Source organism: Thamnophis sirtalis, unplaced genomic scaffold (genome assembly GCF_051295495.1).
Source record: "Thamnophis sirtalis isolate CommonGarterSnake01/CBP01778 unplaced genomic scaffold, rThaSir2_p1.2 scaffold_2, whole genome shotgun sequence".
NCBI classification, from domain to species: Eukaryota; Metazoa; Chordata; class Lepidosauria; order Squamata; family Natricidae; genus Thamnophis; species Thamnophis sirtalis.
The window spans coordinates 170,557,317-170,578,339 of NW_028261382.1; the positions used below are offsets into that span (position 1 = coordinate 170,557,317).

Sequence of the window (21,023 nt, forward strand, 5' to 3'; positions counted from 1 at the left end):
TCTAAACCTAACCCTAACCCAACCCTAACCCTAACCCTAACCCTAACCCTAACCCTTACCTTTATGTGAATCGGCTTGCTTTAATTTTATTTTTATTTCAATTTTTAATTTTTTTCGTCGCGCTGTGATGACGGCAAATGCGCGCTTTCGTCGATCGCGCTTTTGTGGACCGCGGTTTTGACGGGTCACGCTGCTCAGGTTGCCACAGTCTTTCAGGGTAATATTGACAAGCACCCACATTTATCTCCCTTGAAACTCTTCCAGAGCCCTCATTGCCAATTAGTTTTGCAAGGCCAAACATAGCACAGAGTCAAATAGGACTTCTCAGAGATTGAACCGACCATATGAACTAATACAATGCAATAGCAGAGTTGGAAGGAACCTTGGAAGTCTTCTAGTCCAATCCCCTGTCTAGGCAGGAAACCTTATACCATATACCAACCCTAACCCTAACCCTATACTGTTTCAGACAAATGGCTATCCAACATCTTCTTAAAGACTTGCCCAGACTTCAGGACTGGTCCATGTTCCTCCCCAACCTCCTCACTGACTGACTCTGCAGCACCGTGACCCGTCAAAACCGCGGAGGACAAAATCGCGATCGACGAAAGCGCGCATGTGACGTCATCACAGCGCGACGAAAAAAATTAAAAATTGAAATAAAATTAAAATTAAAGCAAGCCAATTCACATAAAGGTAAGGGTTAGGGTTAGGGTTAGGTTAAGGGTTAGGGTTAGGTTTAGAGCGTTAGGGTTACGTTTAGCGTTAGGTTAAGGGTTAGCGTTAGGTTTAGCGTTAGGTTAACGGTTAGGTTTAGGGTTAGATTTAGGGTTAGGTTAAGGGTTAGGGTTAGGTTTAGGGTTAGATTTAGGGTTAGGTTAAGGGTTAGGTTTAGGGTTAGGTTTGGGGGGGTTAGGGTAAGGTTTTCGCTTTATTTTTACATTTTTCGATCACTTTCGTCGAGCGCGATTTTGTCCTCCGCGGTTTGGTGGTGGAACCGATCAAAATTTGGATGTTTGGCAACAGTTACAATTTATGTTTGCAAATTGTAGTTACGTCGAAATTAAAAAAAAATATTACAAGACTATTTTTTGCGTTGCATGAAAATTCTTGTTGTTCCATATAAAAATTTTAATCAACACCCCCCACCCACCCACCCGGTCAAAGGTGTCCCTCTTTACCAATCTGAAAATCTGGTCACCTTAGCACAGTGTTTCTCAACCTTGGCCACTTGAAGATGTCTGGACTTCAACTCCCAGAATTCCCCAGCCAGCGAATGCTGGCTGGGGAATTCTGGGAGTTGAAGTCCAGACATCTTCAAGTGGCCAAGGTTGAAAAACACTGCCTTAGCAAATACCACCCATCCTTTATTCTAGAAGATCAAAGTCCAAACGGGCAGCTTATCTGCAGCTAGATATTTCTGCCCGAATAGCTGAATTGTGGGAGGGTTGCCAAACGAAACGCGGGCGGGGAAAAAAAAAGCAAAAGCAAAACCAGTGTTTTACTGGGCTATCCGGTTGCCAAGCCTCAGCCTGCACCGTCTGTGCAAAAAAAAGCCGGCCCGGAGTTGTCGCTGCAACCGGCGGCGCTCTTGCAAGCGAGTGCGCGGCTTGCAGAAGAAGACGCGAGGAGAAGGGAGAAGGGTTTGCTCGGTCCCCAGCCGCACCATGCACCCCTCTGCCCGCCCCGTCTACTACGGCGTTGTTTTCGCCTGGTATGTCTTTTTCTTCTACTCCATCACCTTCGTGGGGAACCTGCCGGAGCCCCGCACAGCCGAAAGCAGCAGCCACAAACCGTATTCGGGCAGCCAGTGGAAATATCTGAGCTTTCTCGACGTGGTAAGTGCGCTACGACGCCCGTCTCTCTCTCTCTCTCCCAGCCGCTTCTAGGAGCCCAGCCAAAGAAGGAGCCGGTTTGTAAACTTCCTCCGGCAAAGAAGCCCAGCCTGGCGGGGATTCCAGCCCGGGTGTTGGACGGGTAAAAATGTGAGAAAAAGTCCGTGTAAGGTTTAAAGCAGTCGGCGCGAGAGAGGAGAGTTAAAACGGTGGCAGAAAGGAATCCTTGAAAGGCCAAGAAGATGGAGAGGGAGACGTCAGAGATGGACTCTGTCCCGCCAGCTTTTCAACCCCAAACGGCTTAAAAACAAAGGGAGCCGTTTGTGTGAGAGCTGATTGACAGATCCATGCCCTGCCAGCAAATAAAATAACAGTGATGGCAATTATAATATGAATAATAATAATTATTGGTACTACTAATAATAAACATATTCGTTAAATAAATATGAAACTCAGGCAACAGAACATTCAAAACTGTATCACAAATATTACTATTGCTATTATTATTATTATATACTTCATTCATTAAACATGAGACTCAGCCAACTGAACATTCAAAAATGTATTAAAAATATCAGTGGCTGGTGCTAATGGTTGATACGGTTTGCTGCCGATGATGATGATTGGTGTTGTTGTTATTATTATTATTAATAATAATAATAAACTTATTCATAAAATATGAAACTCAGTCAACAGTGAGACTCAGCCAACTGAACATTCAAAAATGTATTAAAAATACCAGTGACTGGTACTAATGGTTGATACGGTTTGCTGCCGATGATGATGATTGGTGTTGTTATTATTATTAATAATAATAATAATAATAATAATAATAATAATAATAAACTTATTCATAAAATATGAAACTCAGTCAACAGTGAGACTCAGCCAACTGAACATTCAAAAATGTATTAAAAATACCAGTGACTGGTGCTAATGGTTGATACGGTTTGCTGCCAATGATGATGATTGGTGTTATTATTATTATTATTATTATTAATAATAATAATAATAATAATAAACTTATTCATAAAATATGAAACTCAGTCAACAGTGAGACTCAGCCAACTGAACATTCAAAAATGTATTAAAAATACCAGTGACTGGTGCTAATGGTTGATACGATTTGCTGCCAGCGATGATGATGATGATGATTATTATTATTATTATTACTAATAATAATAAACTTATTCATTAAATATGAAACTCAGTCAACAAAACATTCAAAATGTATCACAAATATTACTATTGCGATTATTATTATTATTATTATTATTATTATTATTATTATACAATTGTATCACAGCGGCCAGTTGTTTCGCCGGATTTGGCATTGGTTACTAGTCGGGCCCCACCCAGGGGCCTAGGACGTCGTAATGTATTATTATTGTTGTTGTTGATAATAATAATAACCTTATTCGTTAAATATGAAACTCTGTCAACAGAACATTCAAAAATGTATCACAAATATTACTATTGCTATTATTATTATTATTATTATATACTTCATTCATTAAACATGAGACTCAGCCAACTGAACATTCAAAAATGTATTAAAAATACCAGTGACTGGTGCTAATGGTTGATACGGTTTGCTGCCGATGATGATGATGATCATGACTATTATTATTATAACAACAACAGAATTGTATCACAGCAGCCAGTTGTTTCGGCGGATTTGGCATTGATTACTAGTCAGGCCCCACCCAGGGGTCTTTCATAATATGTGGTTTTTTTTTAATATTGTACGCCGCCCTGAGTCCTTGGGAGAAGGGTGGCATATAAATCCAATAAACCAACCAAACCAAGTAAAATAAATACAATACTGTTTTCCTGGCATAATGTTATACTCTTTAATGTATTTGTGTCAAATTGGTTCTTTTAGTACAGTATCTGGGATATAATTGTAGAGCTAGCCTAGACATTTTACTGCTTGAGGCAAACAAACAAGATGGTATTCTCCTATCCTTCAATGAGTTTGTGGTAAGTTAATTGGACTGTCATTGGATATTACTTGAAAGCTGTAGAAGTAGTAGACCAATTTGTAATGCAGGATAAACCCTATGGCAAGTTTGGTCCAGCAGAAGGGAATGACATGGATGGTCAAGTGTTCTGACCCCCTCCTCCGTCCAGTAACGAAAGCCGAGACAAGCTTAATTAGAATGTCCTTTAATAGCAAGACCAGAATCTCAGTGGCTGAAAGCCAAGCAAACAAACAGATAAGGACCTTGGCAGCAAGTCCAACAAACCTTGGCAGCAATTCAGACAAACCTTGGCAGCAATCCAGCCTGCCAAGTTAGTTACGTTCTCTTTAGTCAATGCGTTGACTTCTGCAAGAGGGGCATGTCACAGTCTTTTTTATAGTCTGGAGAGGAGCCTGATGACCACCAGCTGAGCGCAATTACCTCCTGTAATTGCATAATGACCCCGAGTAGCTCTTTGATGGCGTGCATCCAGGAACAACTCACTGCTGGCTTCTGGATCACTCTCCCTTGTCTCCTCCCCACTGGTGTAAGGCTCAGGCGCTACCTGGTGGCCAACCAGTCTCTCTGCGCCTTGCTCGGAGTCAGAACCCTGTCCAGGGTCCTCCACATCCTCCAGAGCCGACTCATAGGGCCCCTCGCTGTCGGAGTCTGGTGGCAGCTCCAACGGCTCCTGATGGGCCACAACAGTCAAGAAGGAGCAATGAGAGGTTAGCTCTCCTCCCTTCTATTATTTGGTACCTCAAGCATCATTCCATCAAATGTAGACTTGATTTTGCATAATGTTTTGTGATGCATTTCCATGGGGACGATTCAAATGATAAAGGCTTCAACTGGATTGAAAAAAAGGGATTTAATTTAATCCCATTGATGTGGAATGCAAAATTGAAGCAACAACTCACTTTGATTTGTTCTCTTTTGGTTATTGTTTGTATATTGAATTGCTCTGCTTTGATGATTCAATTTGGTGGTGTTTTTTTTTCAAAATATTGGATTGGATTGTTCTGATGCATCGAAGCAATCTGGTTTTTTGGAGCAAAACAGTACTGCTAATCAGAATAATACACAACTTCACATGAACTTAGATAATGTGAAATAACCTTTTTGTATTAAAATTCCTCTGAGAGTAGAATCCATATTACTTTTTATTTAGGTGATTTTCTTCTTTTAATGCCTGGATATTTACACATTTAATTGCCTTCTCTTATTTAAGTTCATTCAATGAGGCAGTTTATCACCCAAACTAAATCATTAAAATATTTCCAGCAAGAAAAATACATTTAACCTGAAAACTATCCTCTAAAGCGTAAGCATATAATTTGGTGAGGTACAGTATGTACAACTTAATTTTGGATGATCAATTGCTCACAAGATGTAATTAATTTAGATTTTGCAGCTTCTCTTCTACGCAATCGCCTTGCTGACCAGTGCATTCATACTAATGAAGAAACGAAGAATTGCCACGACCATGACATGTATTAAAGACTTGATCTTTAGTAGCTTGGCTTTTCCAGTAGCCACAGTAAGTTGCAATAATATTTACCAATGCAAGATGAATTACATGAATTAGATAATTATTTGGATAAACAATAATTTGATTTTAAGTTAATTCCTAGTGTTATAGCAGGAGCGAATTGTAGCTGATACCCAGTTTAGTATAATTCCAAGTGTTTATAAGGGTCATCGGAAGGAGTACATCATTTTGGGGATAACAAAAATGCTGTTATAGACAGAACCTAATTCTTGAGTAACGAATCCAGATCCTGTCATACTTGAAGATACTCCTTTTAAAACGGAAGCTTTGTTAGTGTGGTTGATGTGATAATTTCAAGCAAAAAATATATATGTTATAGTGAATTCTTTGTCTGATATATAGCTATAGGTACTACAAGCTGTCTAGAAAAGTTGGTGATAGCACTGGGGGGAGGCAATAGTTATGACATAGGAAAAACATCTGAGAAGTCAAGTTTAGGCTGCTAGGTAGTAAGACAGGTATCAAAGAGTACCAAAATAACATTCTCAAAAATGCTCCGTTTGCAGGAGTAGAGTAATTCAGGTCGTAAATGGCAACCATAACAGGGGTGGGTTTCAACCGGTTCGCGGCAGTCCCTGCGAACCGGTTGGTTGGCGAACCCGGAAGTAAGTAACTTCTGGGAACGGCGAAGGGCCCGCCCGCCCGTGCTCCTTACCGGTCTTTGAAGGCTTCTGCGCTTCCACGCAGGCACATGGCACATACAGCGCCTGCGCGATTCTCTGCGAGCAGCTGATTCTCCGTGAGCAGCTGGAGCATTGCGCAGGCACTACGACGCATGCGTGAACTGCGCGCTTGCACGAGGACGCTGCCGGCCCCATTCCAACCAAACCGGTTGGAACAGGATAAGCAACCCACGACTGAACCATAAGATGTCACAACACCCAGTTGGATTCACCTAACAACAGCAACTGGAACTGCCAGAACTGCAGCCATAAGTTGGTGTGGTCATGTGATGTTTTGATTTATGATAGCGTGGCTTAGCAACTAAGTTCCTGGTCCAAGTTATTATAGTTAACCGAAAACTACCTTTTAGAGCAGGGTCTCCAACCTTGGCAACTTTAAGGCTTGTGGACTTCAATTCCCAGATGAGGAACTCTGGGAATTGAAGTCCACAAGTCTTAAAGTTGCCAAGGTTGGAGACCCTTATTTTAGAAGGTCTCCAAGCCTTGTCTAAGTAAACCCACCACCTTCCCATTTCAAACACAGTTGATCTAAAAAGTTGCCATTTTAAAAACCCACCTCCATATCCTTTGTAAGTGTAAATGTGGACAGTTTTGCTATTTATTACAAACAGACAGACACTGTAAGATAGGTATAAAAGAGCCAAGGTGGCGCAGTGGTTAAATGCAGCACTGCAGGCTACTGCTAGATCAGCAGTTCAGCGGTTCAAATCTCACCGGCTCAGGGTTGACTCAGCCTTCCATCCTTCCGAGGTGGGTAAAATGAGGTCCCAGATTGTTGGGGGCAATATGCTGACTCTCTGTAAACCGCTTAGAGAGGGCTGAAAGCCCTATGAAGCGGTATATAAGTCTACTGCTATTGCTATTGCTATATATACTGTAGATAAACATCGTAAATTTGGTCAATTGACACTTTTCTTCTTTGCTTTTTTTCTAGTTTGTGTTTGCTACATTTTGGAGTATATACCTCTATGATCGGAACCTTGTTTACCCAAAATATCTGGATTCAATTGTTCCTGAATGGGTTAATCATGGAATGGTGAGTAAAAAAAACCAAAGCTGAACATAACAAAAACAGTCAGAATAAGCATATTATCCCAGCTAATTATTCAGATTTAGGTTCATTTGTTTCAATAGTCAGTCGCACACTTAATCTGTTATAAAAAGTTAACGAGAAGAGCTTTAAATTGGCAGAATCATGGCCAGACATCACAATTTTTCATTTCATCTTCTCTCTTTAACTTTTCATACTATTATATGTGAAAAGTGGGAGTGCGAATTGCCAAAGAAGCCTTGAAGGAAATGTAAGTGGAATTCATCCTTGCCAAATGTAGAGTAAATCAATGGAAAGATGTGAATTCATTACATGAGGGCAGAGATAACTTTTCTAGGTTTTATTCTGCAGTTCCTACAGAAAAGGCTTGGCTGTGAACCGTACGTATATAAATTGAGAAAGACTGGGAATACAGATAATTATTTATAAATAATTTGGGAAGGAATGAAACAGCCTAAAATCCATAGTATAAGTGTTGCCAACTAAGGTTCGTAGCAGCATCAAATGAGAATACTAAATGATTAAGTATACTAATCATTTATGAAAACGGATGCTAACAGTTATATGTATCTTGTATTCTAGATTCAGTGTTTTAATTGGTATGCTATTAAGCAAAGCCAACCAACAACAATATGTAGACACATTTTTGGCTGATCAAGGGCAACAATGCTTCCAGCAAAACAGGCTCTTTAGGGGTGTGCTTTACTAACAGTCCTTGGAGGGTCAGTGTTAGGAAAGATTGGTACGATCTTAAGTCATAACAGTCAATCCAACAAAGAGAATCATATCTGGAGTTTTAAAATCTTCCCTGGCATGGCTACTGGCTATAGATTTTCAACTCAGGATGATGGGATCAAATGACAGGAATATCTGGCATGGGTTCACCGACAAATGTGTGCTCGACAAAAGCGCGCCGACGAAACTGTGGGGAGAAAAGCGTGAGTTCAAAATTGCGCCGATGAATGAGTGCAGAAGTGCGCCGACAACAGTGTGCCGACAGAAGCGCGCTCTAAACCTAACCCTGAACCTAACCCTAAACCTAACCCTTACCCTAACCCTTACCTTAACCGTAATCACGCTTCTGTCAGCGCGCTTTTGTGGGCGCGCTGTCGACGTCGCGGTTTTATCACCACGGTTTTGTCAGCGCGCTGTTGGGCACGCATTTGTCGGGTCACGTCTGCCATGAACCCCTCTCTCCAGTTTGTATAACATGCCAGCGTATACAAATGTATACCATGTATACAAAATGTATAACACTTCCCAACATTAATTTCCATCATTCACACAGCCGGAAATTTGGCTCCCCGTTGGGAGTGCGAGTACATTCAGCGAAGCATTGTGAGAGTTGTGTTGGAGAACACACAAACCAGCATACAGAGACACTGCAGTTTAAATAGGCTTTTACTTTCGTGGAAATAGAGGTATCAGAGTCCATCAAACAGTGCAAGTCATACACGGATAAGACAGTCAGCCATCAACGTCTTTCAGTTAAGGGATAATCCAAATAACATAGTCCAGTATCATACAATCAGTCCGGTACTCAAAGTTTGCTAGCAGTTGCAAAACTTACAATAGCTCATGGCACTTTCTAACAGCCAGCTTCCAAAACACTCAGATCAGATCAGCCCAGCATCTAACAAACAGAGAGCTAACAGTCATTCTGGCTCCCTCTTATGGCCAATTGAGGAAAACAGCAACCAATCACATTTTACAGTATGATTTAAAGAAACAGGTACAGCATTGCTACATGATTTATATATTGCCAACCCAACCATTAGATTATATTCCTAATATTCTCCCCTTTGGGTAGGATAATATATAAATCTTACAATCTTAATTCGTATTCCTCGCAACAACGTTTATGCTTTATAGTACCTTCGGCTTTCGTAAAGTGGTCTGCAATGTTATCTTCAGACATACAATACTCCAGTGAAACTAATTTACTATTCACACTTTGCCGTACATTCAGATATCTTATATCAGTGTGTTTTGACCTAGTTTTTACAGCAAGATTGGATGCCATCTGAATTGCTGCTTGATTGTCTTCGTAAACAACAATAGGCTCTCGTACATTAATTCCCATATACTGTTGGAGTTGTTTGTAACAAACTACATCTGTACATAATAATGGCAAACATGAGAATTCAGCCTCCATAGTCGATAGACTTAAATGTTTTTGTCTAATAGACCGCCATCCAATTAGTGCTTTTCCCAGGAATACAACAAACCCTGATGTTGATTTCCGTGTAGACACATCTGTAGCAAAACTTGCATCAGCATATGCAGTTAAGCTCAGATCATTCTTAGGTTCTAAATACACTGCATAATGCATCGTTTGCTTAAGATATCTTAATATCCTCTTAGCGCCTTGCCAGTGCCTTTCAGTAGGTTCAGCATTAAACCTGGCTAATTGATTTACACTATATGCTATGTCGGGCCTTGACCAATTACTCAGATACGATAAGCTACTAATCAATGATTGATAAATACCTTTATCAAACACAAGGCTTTTTACATCATCATGGCTAAATTCCTGACCCATTGGAGTTTTAGCTGGTTTACACAGTTCCATCACAAACATTCTGAGTAGCTGGTTAATCTTCTCGGTTTGTGAGATTTTGTATCCTCCCCTAGTTTTATCTGTCTTTAACCCAAGATATTGCCTAATCTCACCGAGATGTTTTATACTGAACTTCGTCCTTAACAGTGTTATAATACTCATAGCTTCTTGCTCAGTTTTAGTGATTAATGCTATGTCATCAGTGAACAATAGCAACAATGAAATCACACCATCACCTTCTTTCTTAAACAAACATGGATCAGCCGTGCCAGCTTTGAAACCTATCTTAGTTAACTCTTTCACTATACGTGGGTTCCATTCATATCCTGATTGCTTCAAGCCTTACAGACTTTTGTTCAACCTCCAGCAATCAGTTATACTATCAGTTTTAAATCCTGCAGGCTTCTGTAAATATATAGTATGTTGCAACGGTGCATGAAGATATGCTGTCTCTACATCTAAATGATTAACGATATATTCATTCTTAGCTGTCCACACTAATGCTGCACGTAACGTTGTAGCCTTTAAACTAGGCGCAAAACCTCATCATAGTCATTGGCTGACTGAGCAAACCCTCGTGCAACTAACCTGGCTTTATGGGTCACAGTCCCATCTACACTATTTTTAAGTTTGAAAATCCATTTACAACCAATGGCATGTTTACCTGGTGGTAACCTTACGTTTTCATACACCTCTAAACTTTGCAATGATTTCAATTCCTTTTCCATTGCATCTTTCCAAGCTTTCTGTTCCTCAGTTGGATATAGAGTTAATTCTTGGTAATTTGCAGGAACCTTATTTGCCTGACATGTTATAGACGCCTGATAACCTGTCAGGTGGTCTAGTTACACGAGTTGAACGTCTAGGTATTTCAGGACTCAACCACATAACCTGCTCTTGTTCTTCTGGTTCGTCATGTTGACTTGGCAAGTCAACCGGTCTAGCCCAATACATAAGAAGCGTCAATTAGTGCCCCTTTCCTCTGTAATAGCAACCATGTCAGCATTCCAAATACCATGCAGAATTAAATCAGAGTCGAAGGCAAAACTATGCTTAAAGCTCCAATTTAATAAAGCAGACATGTTGGCACATAGCTGTGGGGTCCCAACTCTGGAAGTTACATCAGAATCCCACCCAGTTAAAAGTTCATGATCTTGCCCCCACACCCACGATCCATCCCATGGTCCAATCTCCTTCCACGTTGGAGTCCATGCCCAGCTTCTTCCGGTCAGGTGTACTGGTGTGGAGACAAAGGATGACCTTGGCTTCTAGCAAAGAATGAAAAACAATACATTCCAAAGTCCTACTCCTTCTAATCCCCCCCTCCCATTGACTGTACTTAAAGAAACAGCATAATGAAATAAGAGAAAGTGTGGCAGGCCAAAATTCTAAAAGGAATATAAATGCAGGCCTGGCAGACCATAGGTATCCCAGATGGTTTTCAGTTGTTTGGAGACCTGTGATAGAAAAACTTGGAAACACTGCTCTCCCTACCAGAATTAAAATAGAACAAATGACACAGATTAAATTGGACAGTTCATGTCAGTTACCTGTCCAGTAACAGAGCTCAGGTAGTTCTTGATAATGAAGCCCAAAATTTCTGTTGCTAAGCAAGACAGTTGCTTTTTGCTCCATTTTCCGATCTATCTTGCCACAATGGTTAAGTGAATCACTGCAGTTAAATTAGTAACAAGCCTGCCACACTTGTTAAGAGAATCCTCCAACTGGCAAAAAGCCAAATCCACTTGGATTATGCTATCCCTTATTGCCATCCTGTGTTGCCTCTGTTCTCAGTCACTGCATTTACCTATTTCCTCCAAGGTAATAAAATCTAGCAGGTTTTATATCCTTTAAAACTGCTCTTAGATAACGTCAGAATAAGGAAGAAAACACTACCTTAACAACAGGTACAGTTAAGGATAATTTAAGTCTGTCTCACTTAGGGACTGGAAAAAAAGAAGGCAAATTTAAGGGGATGTGGCATAAAACAGATACTGCCAGGAGATTAAGTACAAGTGGAAATGAGAACGGTCTTAAATGTGCATCCTAAAATAACCTGCAGCATTATGACGGTTCCACCACAAAACCGCGGAGGACAAAATCGCGGTCAACGAAAGCGCGCATTTGACGTCATCACAGCGCGACGAAAACATCGCGCTGTGATCGAAAAATGTAAAAATAAAGCGAAAACCTTACCCTAACCCCCCCAAACCTAACCCTAAACCTAACCCTAAACCTAACCCTTAACCTAACCCTAAACCTAACCCTAAACCTAACCCTTAACGTAACGCTAAACCTAACGCTAACCCTTAACCTAACGTTAAACGTAACCCTAACGCTCTAAACCTAACCCTAACCCTTAACCTAACCCTAACCCTAACCCTAACCCTAACCCTAACCCTAACCCTAACCCTTACCTTTATGTGAATCGGCTTGCTTTAATTTAATTTTTATTTCAATTTTAAATTTTTTTCGTCGCGCTGTGATGACGTCAAATGCGCGCTTTCGTCGATCGCGCTTTTGTGGACCGCGGTTTTGACGGGTCACACATTATGACAGACCTGCAGATACAGATAGTCCTTATTTAGTGTCCACAATTGGGGACCGGCAACTTGGTTGTTAAGCAGAGCAGTCACTATGTGAAATTGTGATGGTGCTTATGGTCTCACGTCAGCTTTTCCTTTCCTTTATAGAGCGGCAAGGATTGTAAATATATAAAATTACTTTTTCATCATGGTAGTAATTGAAGAGTTGCTAAACAAGGACTACCTTGTACTATCATTGCAAACTAATCAAACTGCAAAGTCTTCCCTTAGGAGTAACACTGCAGTTTGTCTTTGAAGGAAATCTTAAGTCTTCTGCTCAGTATTTCACTGCACATAAGTTGAACGTGCTATTACCCTTTCATAAAATCTCAGAGCAGCAGGTGCTGAATAAAGCAAACCTTTTTTTTTAATGAATAAGTAAACAATACCTCTGTTATGATAAATAAATAAAAGCAAGGCAATACAGAACCGAAAGAAAGTGTCTGTGAGCAACTGAAGCAGGGGTGGGTTTCAACCGGTTCGCGGCGGTCCCCGCGAACCGGTTGGTCGGCGAACCCGGAAGTAAGTAATTTCTGGGAACGGCGAAGGGCCCGCCCGCCCGCGCTCCTTACCCGGTTTTGACGAGTTCTGCGCTTCCACGCATGCGCAGGACGCATACAGCGCCTGCGCGATCCTCCAGGAGCAGCTGGAGCATCGCACAGACGCTAGTACGCATGCGTGCACCGCGCGCGTGCACGAGGACGCCGCCGGCCCCGTTCCAACCGAACCGGTTGGAACAGGGCGAAAAACCCACCCCTGAACTGAAGTAAACGTCATGTATTTTGATTATTTACAGTGAGATGCCTTGTTCAGATCAGGTTTTCTCTTCTCTCTTTTTATTAGCAGGAGGATCATCCCAGTATAATCATCATTTTCCCTTGTTGGTTTTCTTATTTGTTACAAGTAAACGAAAAAGAAAACAGAGAATGAAAACTGTAAAAAAATGAGTCACTGTCCCATTTTTATCAACCCTCAAAGATTGATGAGAGTTGAGACATAATTATGACGATTTTGCTTTTCAAACAGTTTTGTTTTTAATTTGCTCAAAATACAAAGCTTGCATTTATTTGAATGAATGGTAAATTAAACAATATGTTATAGTGGAAATGAAGTTTAATTGCTTTTAATGGCTCGTGGCATGCAATTTGACTGAAGTTATATTAAAAATTGCTATGAGAAAAGACCGGTTTCCAGAGAAGAAAAAACAATGCATTTAAAGGGCTTTCAACTAGCTTTAAGCCGCAGTATATGGTCCATTACTAATGTCATTTCTGCAGTCAGCTTTCCATTGTCTAGCAAAAGGAATTCATTCGGGAGAGCTAATTAAAAGCCATTGGCAAATAGAAAACTGCACTAAGCGGCCAATCATGCAATGATTGTGGTCTTTGGCTGTATCAACGTTAATCACTGTGAGCTAATTTGCTGTTGTAAACTATTGTTCTTTCACTGTGTACTGTTACCAATGGATAAAACCCAAATGAGGCAAACTTGAATGATTTTTTTAAAAAAAATCCTTGCCCAGCTCAGTTTTACCATCCCCAAACCTTTGGTTTATTTAGTTTCGTAATTACCCATTCACATGCCCCTTAGACATTATATACAGCAAGTAATAATATAGTATACTTCAACAGGGGTGTCAAACTAGATGTGTCACACTCAGGCCACACCCACCCCAGCTCCCTGAAGGCAAAAAAAAAGGGTGGAATATGTCACGTGACATCAACGTGATGTGGCGAGTTTGACACTCGTGAGATATATATAGATAGATAGATGATAGATAGATAGATAAATAGATAGATAGATAGATGATAGATAGATAGATAGATAGATAGATAGATAGATAGATAGATAGATGATAGATAGAGATAGAGAGAGAGAGAGAGAGAGATAGAGATTAGATAGATAGATAGATAGATAGATAGATAGATAGATAGATAGATAGATAGATAGATAGATAGATAGATAGATAGATCAGTGATGGGATTCAGCCGGTTCGCACCTATTCGGGAGAACCAGTTGGTAACTTTCTAAGCAGTTCGGAGAACCGATTGTTGGAAGAAATTTCCTTTTGTTTTTTTCCACTTTACAGGGCTAATCCTGTAAGGAAGGCAGGAAGGAAACATTCTGGTGTTGTTTCTAGCCTAATCTTTATTGCCCTGCTTACAGAAACTGCCTCTCCGGTTAACCTTTATTACATTGTAATAGCAATAGCAGTAGCAGTTAGACTTATATACCGCTTCATAGGTCTTTCAGCCCTCTCTAAGCGGTTTACAGAGTCAGCATATTGCTCCCAACAACAATCCGGGTCCTCATTTTACCCACCTCGGAAGGATGGAAGGTTGAGTCAACCTTGAGCTGGTGAGATTTGAACAGCCGAACTACAGAACTGCAGTCAGCTGAAGTAGCCTGTAGTGCTGCATTTAACCACTGCGCCACCTCGGCTCTATCAGCTAAGGCGAAGCGCCCATCGACGTGAGTTGGCCACAACCACATTGTCACATGACCACCGAGCTATGCCTACCCAACTGGTCATTATGGCAGAGAACCAGTTGTTAAATTATTTGAATCCCACCACTGATATACATACATACATACATACATACATACATACATACATACATACATACATACATACATACATACATACATACATAATACAACAAATATCTGATTTGTTAAAGTGAGTTCAGAAACAAAGAAGGGACTGTAGAATCCCAGAAGGATGATTTTGGTGACTTCATAGACTCACCTGTATTCACATTTCTTGGCAAACAGTGATGGTTTGCTGTTTTCTTCTGGGATTATTTAACCCTCCATCCAAGTACTAACCAGGCTCAACCTGACTTTGTTTCTGAATCAAGCCAAGCCTGGTCGGTTGCTGCCATCTGGAGGTTTGGGATAGAAGAATTATAAAGTTTTTAAAAGGTAAAAAAGGCTTGAGGACTTTTATTCTCCAATTGCCCTGCCATATTCGTAGTGTTATCCTTAGAACCCAGAGGACTACGACTTCTCTTTGAAACTCTCCCAACTTCCTTCCTTTAATTTTCCATTTAAAAAGCCACATTAAGGAGGAAAAGATGAAAGAACTCCACTTTTTTGGGGGGGTTGGTACCTCTACAGATTCTTTGGAAGATCTCTGTTGCCTGTCAAAGTAGCCATACTTCCCTACATCCTTGCCTCTTACATCAAACTATAACTCTCTTGTTACTTGGGGGATTGTACTTTTAACTTTTTTTTTTCATCACAAATGCACTTTGTCTAAAGCACTGTCTTTTTTTCCAGCACACTTTGGTATTTCTGTTGGTCCTGGTAGAAATGTTTGTTATCCCTCATAAGTATCCAGCAGTGGGTAAAAGTCTCACTATCTTAGGAACGGCTGCACTGGCCTATCTACTTTGGTAAGTTTCTAAAAAATAAATGAATTAAAGGGGTTTTGTTTGTTTGTTTTTACATGATGTTTGGCAAAAAAGTGAGGAAACAGTTCTGTTCCTCATCTAGTTGAATATCCAACCTTAGTGTCCTCATTGGAAGCAACTTTCTTCTCTCCCTCCTGCAGGGAAAAATATCCTCAAATACAGCTGCAGTGAACTCTGATCTGACCTTGAGGGACTTTGGAATTTGCATTATACACCCTTATCTATGTCACATGGGGAGATAATTAACTCCTAAGGTTATTCAGATTATTCATGCTAGTTATCAAATTGCTATTCCGTAGTACCAGTTTGGGATGTGGTGGCTCAGTGGCTAAGACGCTGCACTTGTTGATCAGAAAGGTCGGCAGTTCGGCGGTTCGAATCCCTAGCGCTGAGTAACGGAGTGAGCTCCCGTGACTTGTCCCAGCTTCTGCCAACCTAGCAGTTTGAAAGCAGGTAAAAATGCAAGTAGAAAAACAGGAACCACCTTCGGTGGGAAGGGAACAGCGTTCTGTGCAGCTTCAGTGTTTAGTCATGCCAGTTTGCACAAATCACTGCCTCTACTAGTTTTCCTGTTTTAAAACTTTTCTCACAACTTCTGTTTTCAACCAAGGGTTGGGAAGCACCTCCTGGTCCTCCTGCTATTGAAAAATTATAGTTCCTAATAGCTACAGCAAATGTAGCTAACGATGGGAATTGTAATTTGTGGAACATAGCATATTCCCAACCCTCCTTCAAATGTAAAGTTTACATGAGTATTCTTCAACTTAGTACTCGCCAGAAATACTGAACTACAACTTCCTTAGAACTCTCAAATATAGGACTTGTAATCCAACAAAGGGGATGTTAGCTAGGGAAGTTTATTTTAAAGGGGTTTCCCACATGTATTGGAGAAAGTCCCTAAACCAGATTAGGAGGAGGAGGGAGAGACTAGCCTAATAATACTAGGTTATTTAGATATTTGATACTTTAGGCCAGCCTAATAATAGCAATAGCAATAGCAGTTAGACTTATATACCGCTTCATAGGGCTTTCAGCCCTCTCTAAGCGGTTTACAGAGTCGGCATATCACCCCCAACAATCCGGGTCCTCTTTTTACCCACCTCGGAAGGATGGAAGGCTGAGTCAACCCTGAGCCGGTGAGATTTGAACCGCCGAGCTGCAGAACTAGCAGTCAGCTGAAGTGGCTGCAGTACTGCACCCTAACCACTGCGCCACCTCGACTCAACTAAATGAACTGGTTGCTTCAGGCAAGAGATGCTGGACAGTGGAAATTTCACATAATTTCACCACCAGCGCACCAAAACTGTGAGTCCATGCATGTCTTCCACACATGTGTGCGGCCTTCCGCATACGCTTGGTTCGTGCGCATGGCTTGCATGCATGCACACAGCTTAGAAAACGTGGCTAAATAGGACAGAATAGAACCTGGGTGAGTAGGCCCACCTGCAAGTCACCACTACTGTTTAGTGATTGCCTTATTTAGCAACCAATCTCAATTATCTCTAAAACTTATTACACAAATATTTTCAGTTCAGTTACAAGTAATCCTCAGGTTACAAACATTTCCTTAGCAAATGTTTGAAGTTACGTGATCAGTGACCCCTAGTGTTTCCGAATGAGGCCTGAAACTACGAATCTTGCAGCACCACGGCAGTTGTTCACCCTTACAAACAACCGCAGAGGCTCTGCAACATTCACCCGGCACATTGCCAGGCAAAATGGAGCTCCCAAAGGGCAGATCTGCCCCTTGGAAGCCCCATTCGGCCACCCAGAGGCCTCGTTTAGCACCTTGCCAGCCGAAATGAAGCCTCCTGGGGCGAGAGGAGGCCCGTGGAGGGCTGAACGGAGTGTCGACGGGACACACGAGGCTGGAGAGGAGACTGCTTGCTAGAGCTTCACAAGTCAAATGACACATTGAGGCACGTTGGGGGTGGGGGAAGCAATTTGGGGAGCATGAAGTATTTCAGTGGGTCGGGGAGGCCTTGGGTGGTCTTAGGTAAGTGTTGTGGCCCAGCAGGAGCCGTTGGAGCTGCCACCAGACTCCGACAGCGAGGGGCCCTATGAGTCGGCTTTGGAGGATGTGGAGGACCCTGGACAGGGTTCCGACTCCGAGCAGGCCGCAGAGAGGCTGGTTGGCCACCAAGAGGCGCCTGAGCCTTGGACCAGTGGGGAGGAGACAGGGGAGTGTGATCCGGACGTCAGCAGTGGGGAGGAGCCAAGGGAGTTGTTCCTGGATGCCCGGCACCGGAGAGCTAATAGGCGTAAGGAACAATTACGCAGTTACAGGAGGTAATTGCACTCAGCTGGTGGTCATTAGGCTCCTCTCCAGACTGTAAAAGGAATGCTTGTGCACACGCCCCTTTTGCAGAAGTCAATGCATTAACTAATGTTTGATGAACAGTATTGTGAGCTTGGCAGGCTCACCAAGGCTTATCTGTGCTGGATTGCTGCCAAGGCTTGTCTGTGCCGGTTTGCTGCCAAGGACCTGTCTGTCTATTAATAAATTCCATAAAGTATCTTTGGCTTGGAGTGCTTTGGTGTGAAACGAGGGGGGTCAGAACAGTAGGTGGCCTAGTCCATCAGTAGGCCTCCAATGGCCTTCCCCTCTCTGAGTATAAGACGCTCCGAAATATAAGACACACCTAGCTTTTGGGGAGGAAAACGGGGGGAGGAATCTTCCTCTGCCTCCCAGCAATTTTCCTCCTTGCAACAAACAGCAAACAGTACAGATGATATACACTGTTTGTGGTGTTACATTTCAGACTCTACTCGTACAGATGCTGTTAAAATTGAAGTGGCTTTCTGGAAGTATACCTTATTCTCTGCTATTTAAAAAAGAAAATACAATAGCACTGGGCCTCTTCAGATCAAGCTTTTATTTTAAAAGCTTCTTCATTTTGTTAAGTTGTCTAGAACAACAATAAAGCAATCTTTAAAAAAAATAAGTCTAATAATTTGAACGTTCTATAGGCATTTATAGTTATCGATTTATCTCCTTGCAGCAAACAGCCTGATTAGCACAAGGAGAAAAAAATTTTTGCCTCTGCCTCCCAGCCATTTACCTCTGTGAAGCAAACAGCAAGTTTCCCTTTCAATTGTGGCCTCCCGATCATCAGCTGTTTCCGACTGCAGGGATTGCCATAACCTATCGTCGGCTTTGCAAGCCCCATTTTCTCCATTTGCTGCAAAGAAGTAAATTGCTGGGAGGCAGAAGGCAAAGGGTGGGTGGGCAGGGCTACATTTGGTGTATAAGACACATCTAAATTTTCACCCTCTTATAGGGGGAAAAGGTGCGTCTTACACTCAGAAAAATACAGTACCTTATGTGCACTTAACGAGCCTGGCATTTGATTAGCAAATGGGTGGGTGAAAGGAGGAAGTGAACTGTTCGAAGTATGAGGCTCCATTAGATTCATAACTTGAGGAATACCTCTTATTACATTAACTAGCATAGAGCTGCAGTAGGGAGGATGTGGCGTGATGTCACACGAGTGGCAACGTTGGATGACAGTCCTTGGTATGTGTGGTTGGATATCTATACTGAAGAAGGCTTAGTGTATCAAACGGATCACAGATCCCATGGAATTGAGGATGATTTGATCCCATCCTCAGTGAGATCATTGCCTCTTCGGGAGTCTTTCTGGCAGTGATATAAATTCTGCATTGGATGGATGGACGGATGATGTACTGATCCTTGAGTTGATCATTACTAGGGAAAGTATTCTAATTCTAATTAAACTTGAACCAATTGGTCTTGTTTGTTTCATAATGAGATATCCTAACTGAAAGAAATTGATTCTCTTTCCAGGATCTTCTACTTTTTTGCTAAAACAGGAAAGTGGCTATATCCTATCTTCAAGTTTTTAAGTCCAGTTGGCATGATAGTGTTTGCAGGAATTGCTGTTATCTCTCTTTTCTTCTACTACATGTTAGGAAGATTTCTCAACCGCATGATTTGGGGTGAGTCTGCTTTTACAAAGAAATCCTTTGAACTTATCAGAGCACATTTATGTATCTATTTGAATATGTTTTGATCCAGTATTCTGTCCATTTGTCATTGTTTTTCAGATGCGGATTGATTTGTACATTCATTAGAAAATGAGAGTTTAAAAATTAGCAGGCTATGATAAGTATATTCTTCAAGAGTAGAAAATATTCCTGTCCTGTCTATTACTTAGCGTATGAAAATAAGACTTGGCTGGGCTGAATAAATAAATAGGCTAATCAGCATAAAAGTAGAAAGTTCTGAGATCTAGATTGGAGTCCCCTGGGGTATCAAACCAGAGATACTCTGGGAAAGTGGTTTAATTCTCAGCCAAGAGTTGGCTATTTGTGGGTAACAGAAGGTCCTTTTCCTAGCAAATTATTTCTTTTGCTGCAGGCTCAATTCTCTTATTTGCATATAATACTAAGCCAGGATTTGTTGAGCAATCCAATACTGGTATTGTTTACAGATAATCCCTAGACATAATGGGTAGATTCACACATCATGCTAAACCAAATAAATGCTTAGCTCTCCATTCACAGACCATGCTGAGAAGTGAGCAGAGGTAAGAATATTATTCTCTATTTACTGAGTCCCATTTCCCAATTTTTCATTGGAAAAAAATTCATTTTCATCACATATGAAAGTCAGCAGCAGTGCCAAATTTCGTTCAGTAGCTGTCATTTGCCAATTCTTCAGGTAGTGACACACCTCTTTGGCAGACAGCAAAACTATGTTGTGGTTAAATCTTCATGATTCCTTTTTCCCCTATTTTTGTTTCCCTTTTATGCCTTTGCCCAGGTGAAGCAGCGCTTGGTGTTCACAAGAGGAAATGCAAATGAAAAGCTGATGGTGTCATCCCAAGAGCCAGACAGATGATGAAACTAAGAAAATTGCTAAGGAACCTCTCTGTATAAAGCCAAAATAAAATCTTTAGAATAAAAAGTTTTGCTTGTACAGAAGAACAAAGATCCATGGGAACATGTGGACTACGGTCAAGAAAATATTGCCATTGATTAGAGCAGATGGTTAGCCATCTTTTTATCGTTGTGTGCCAAAAGTGTGCACACACCCCAGGGGTAGGTTGCTAATCCCGTACCAACCGGTTCCTCATGCACGCGCGCAGTTCACGCATGCGTCTTAGCGCCTGCGCGATGCTCCAGCTGCTTGCGGAGACTCGCGCAGGCGCTGTATGTGCCATCCAGCTGCTCGCGGAGAATCGCGCAGCCGCTGTATGTGCCATGCACCTGCGTGGAAGCGCAGAAGCCTTCAAAGACCGGTAAGGAGAGTGGGCGGGTGGGCCCTTCGCCGTTCCCGGAAGTTAGTTACTTCCGGGTTCGCCGACCAACCAGTTCGCGGGGACCGCCGTGAACCGGTTGAAACCCACCCCTG

General features: G+C 41.7%; 1 protein-coding gene across 1 annotated transcript; it reads left to right on the plus strand.

The window, feature by feature from the left end:
* The first annotated feature begins 1,513 nt into the window (after window positions 1–1,513).
* Window positions 1,514–20,576, plus strand: ADTRP (androgen dependent TFPI regulating protein). The gene is made up of 6 exons (XM_087707464.1): window positions 1,514–1,838; window positions 5,205–5,339; window positions 6,969–7,070; window positions 15,513–15,628; window positions 19,455–19,606; window positions 20,433–20,576. The coding sequence occupies exons 1-6, from the start codon at window positions 1,668–1,670 to the stop codon at window positions 20,471–20,473; spliced, it is 717 nt and encodes a 238-aa protein (XP_087563590.1). The 5' UTR covers window positions 1,514–1,667; the 3' UTR covers window positions 20,474–20,576.
* The last annotated feature ends 447 nt before the right edge of the window (window positions 20,577–21,023 follow it).

What these genes read in the sequence shown, in the direction of transcription:
- ADTRP (XM_087707464.1), top strand. Translation starts at nt 1,668, where the DNA reads ATGCACCCCTCTGCCCGCCCCGTCTACTACGGCGTTGTTTTCGCCTGG. An exon ending in TGGCTTTTCCAGTAGCCACA is followed by an intron (nt 5,340 to 6,968) that starts GTAAGTTGCAAT and finishes CTTTTTTTCTAG; the next exon opens with TTTGTGTTTGCTACATTTTG. An exon ending in AATGGGTTAATCATGGAATG is followed by an intron (nt 7,071 to 15,512) that starts GTGAGTAAAAAA and finishes CTTTTTTTCCAG; the next exon opens with CACACTTTGGTATTTCTGTT.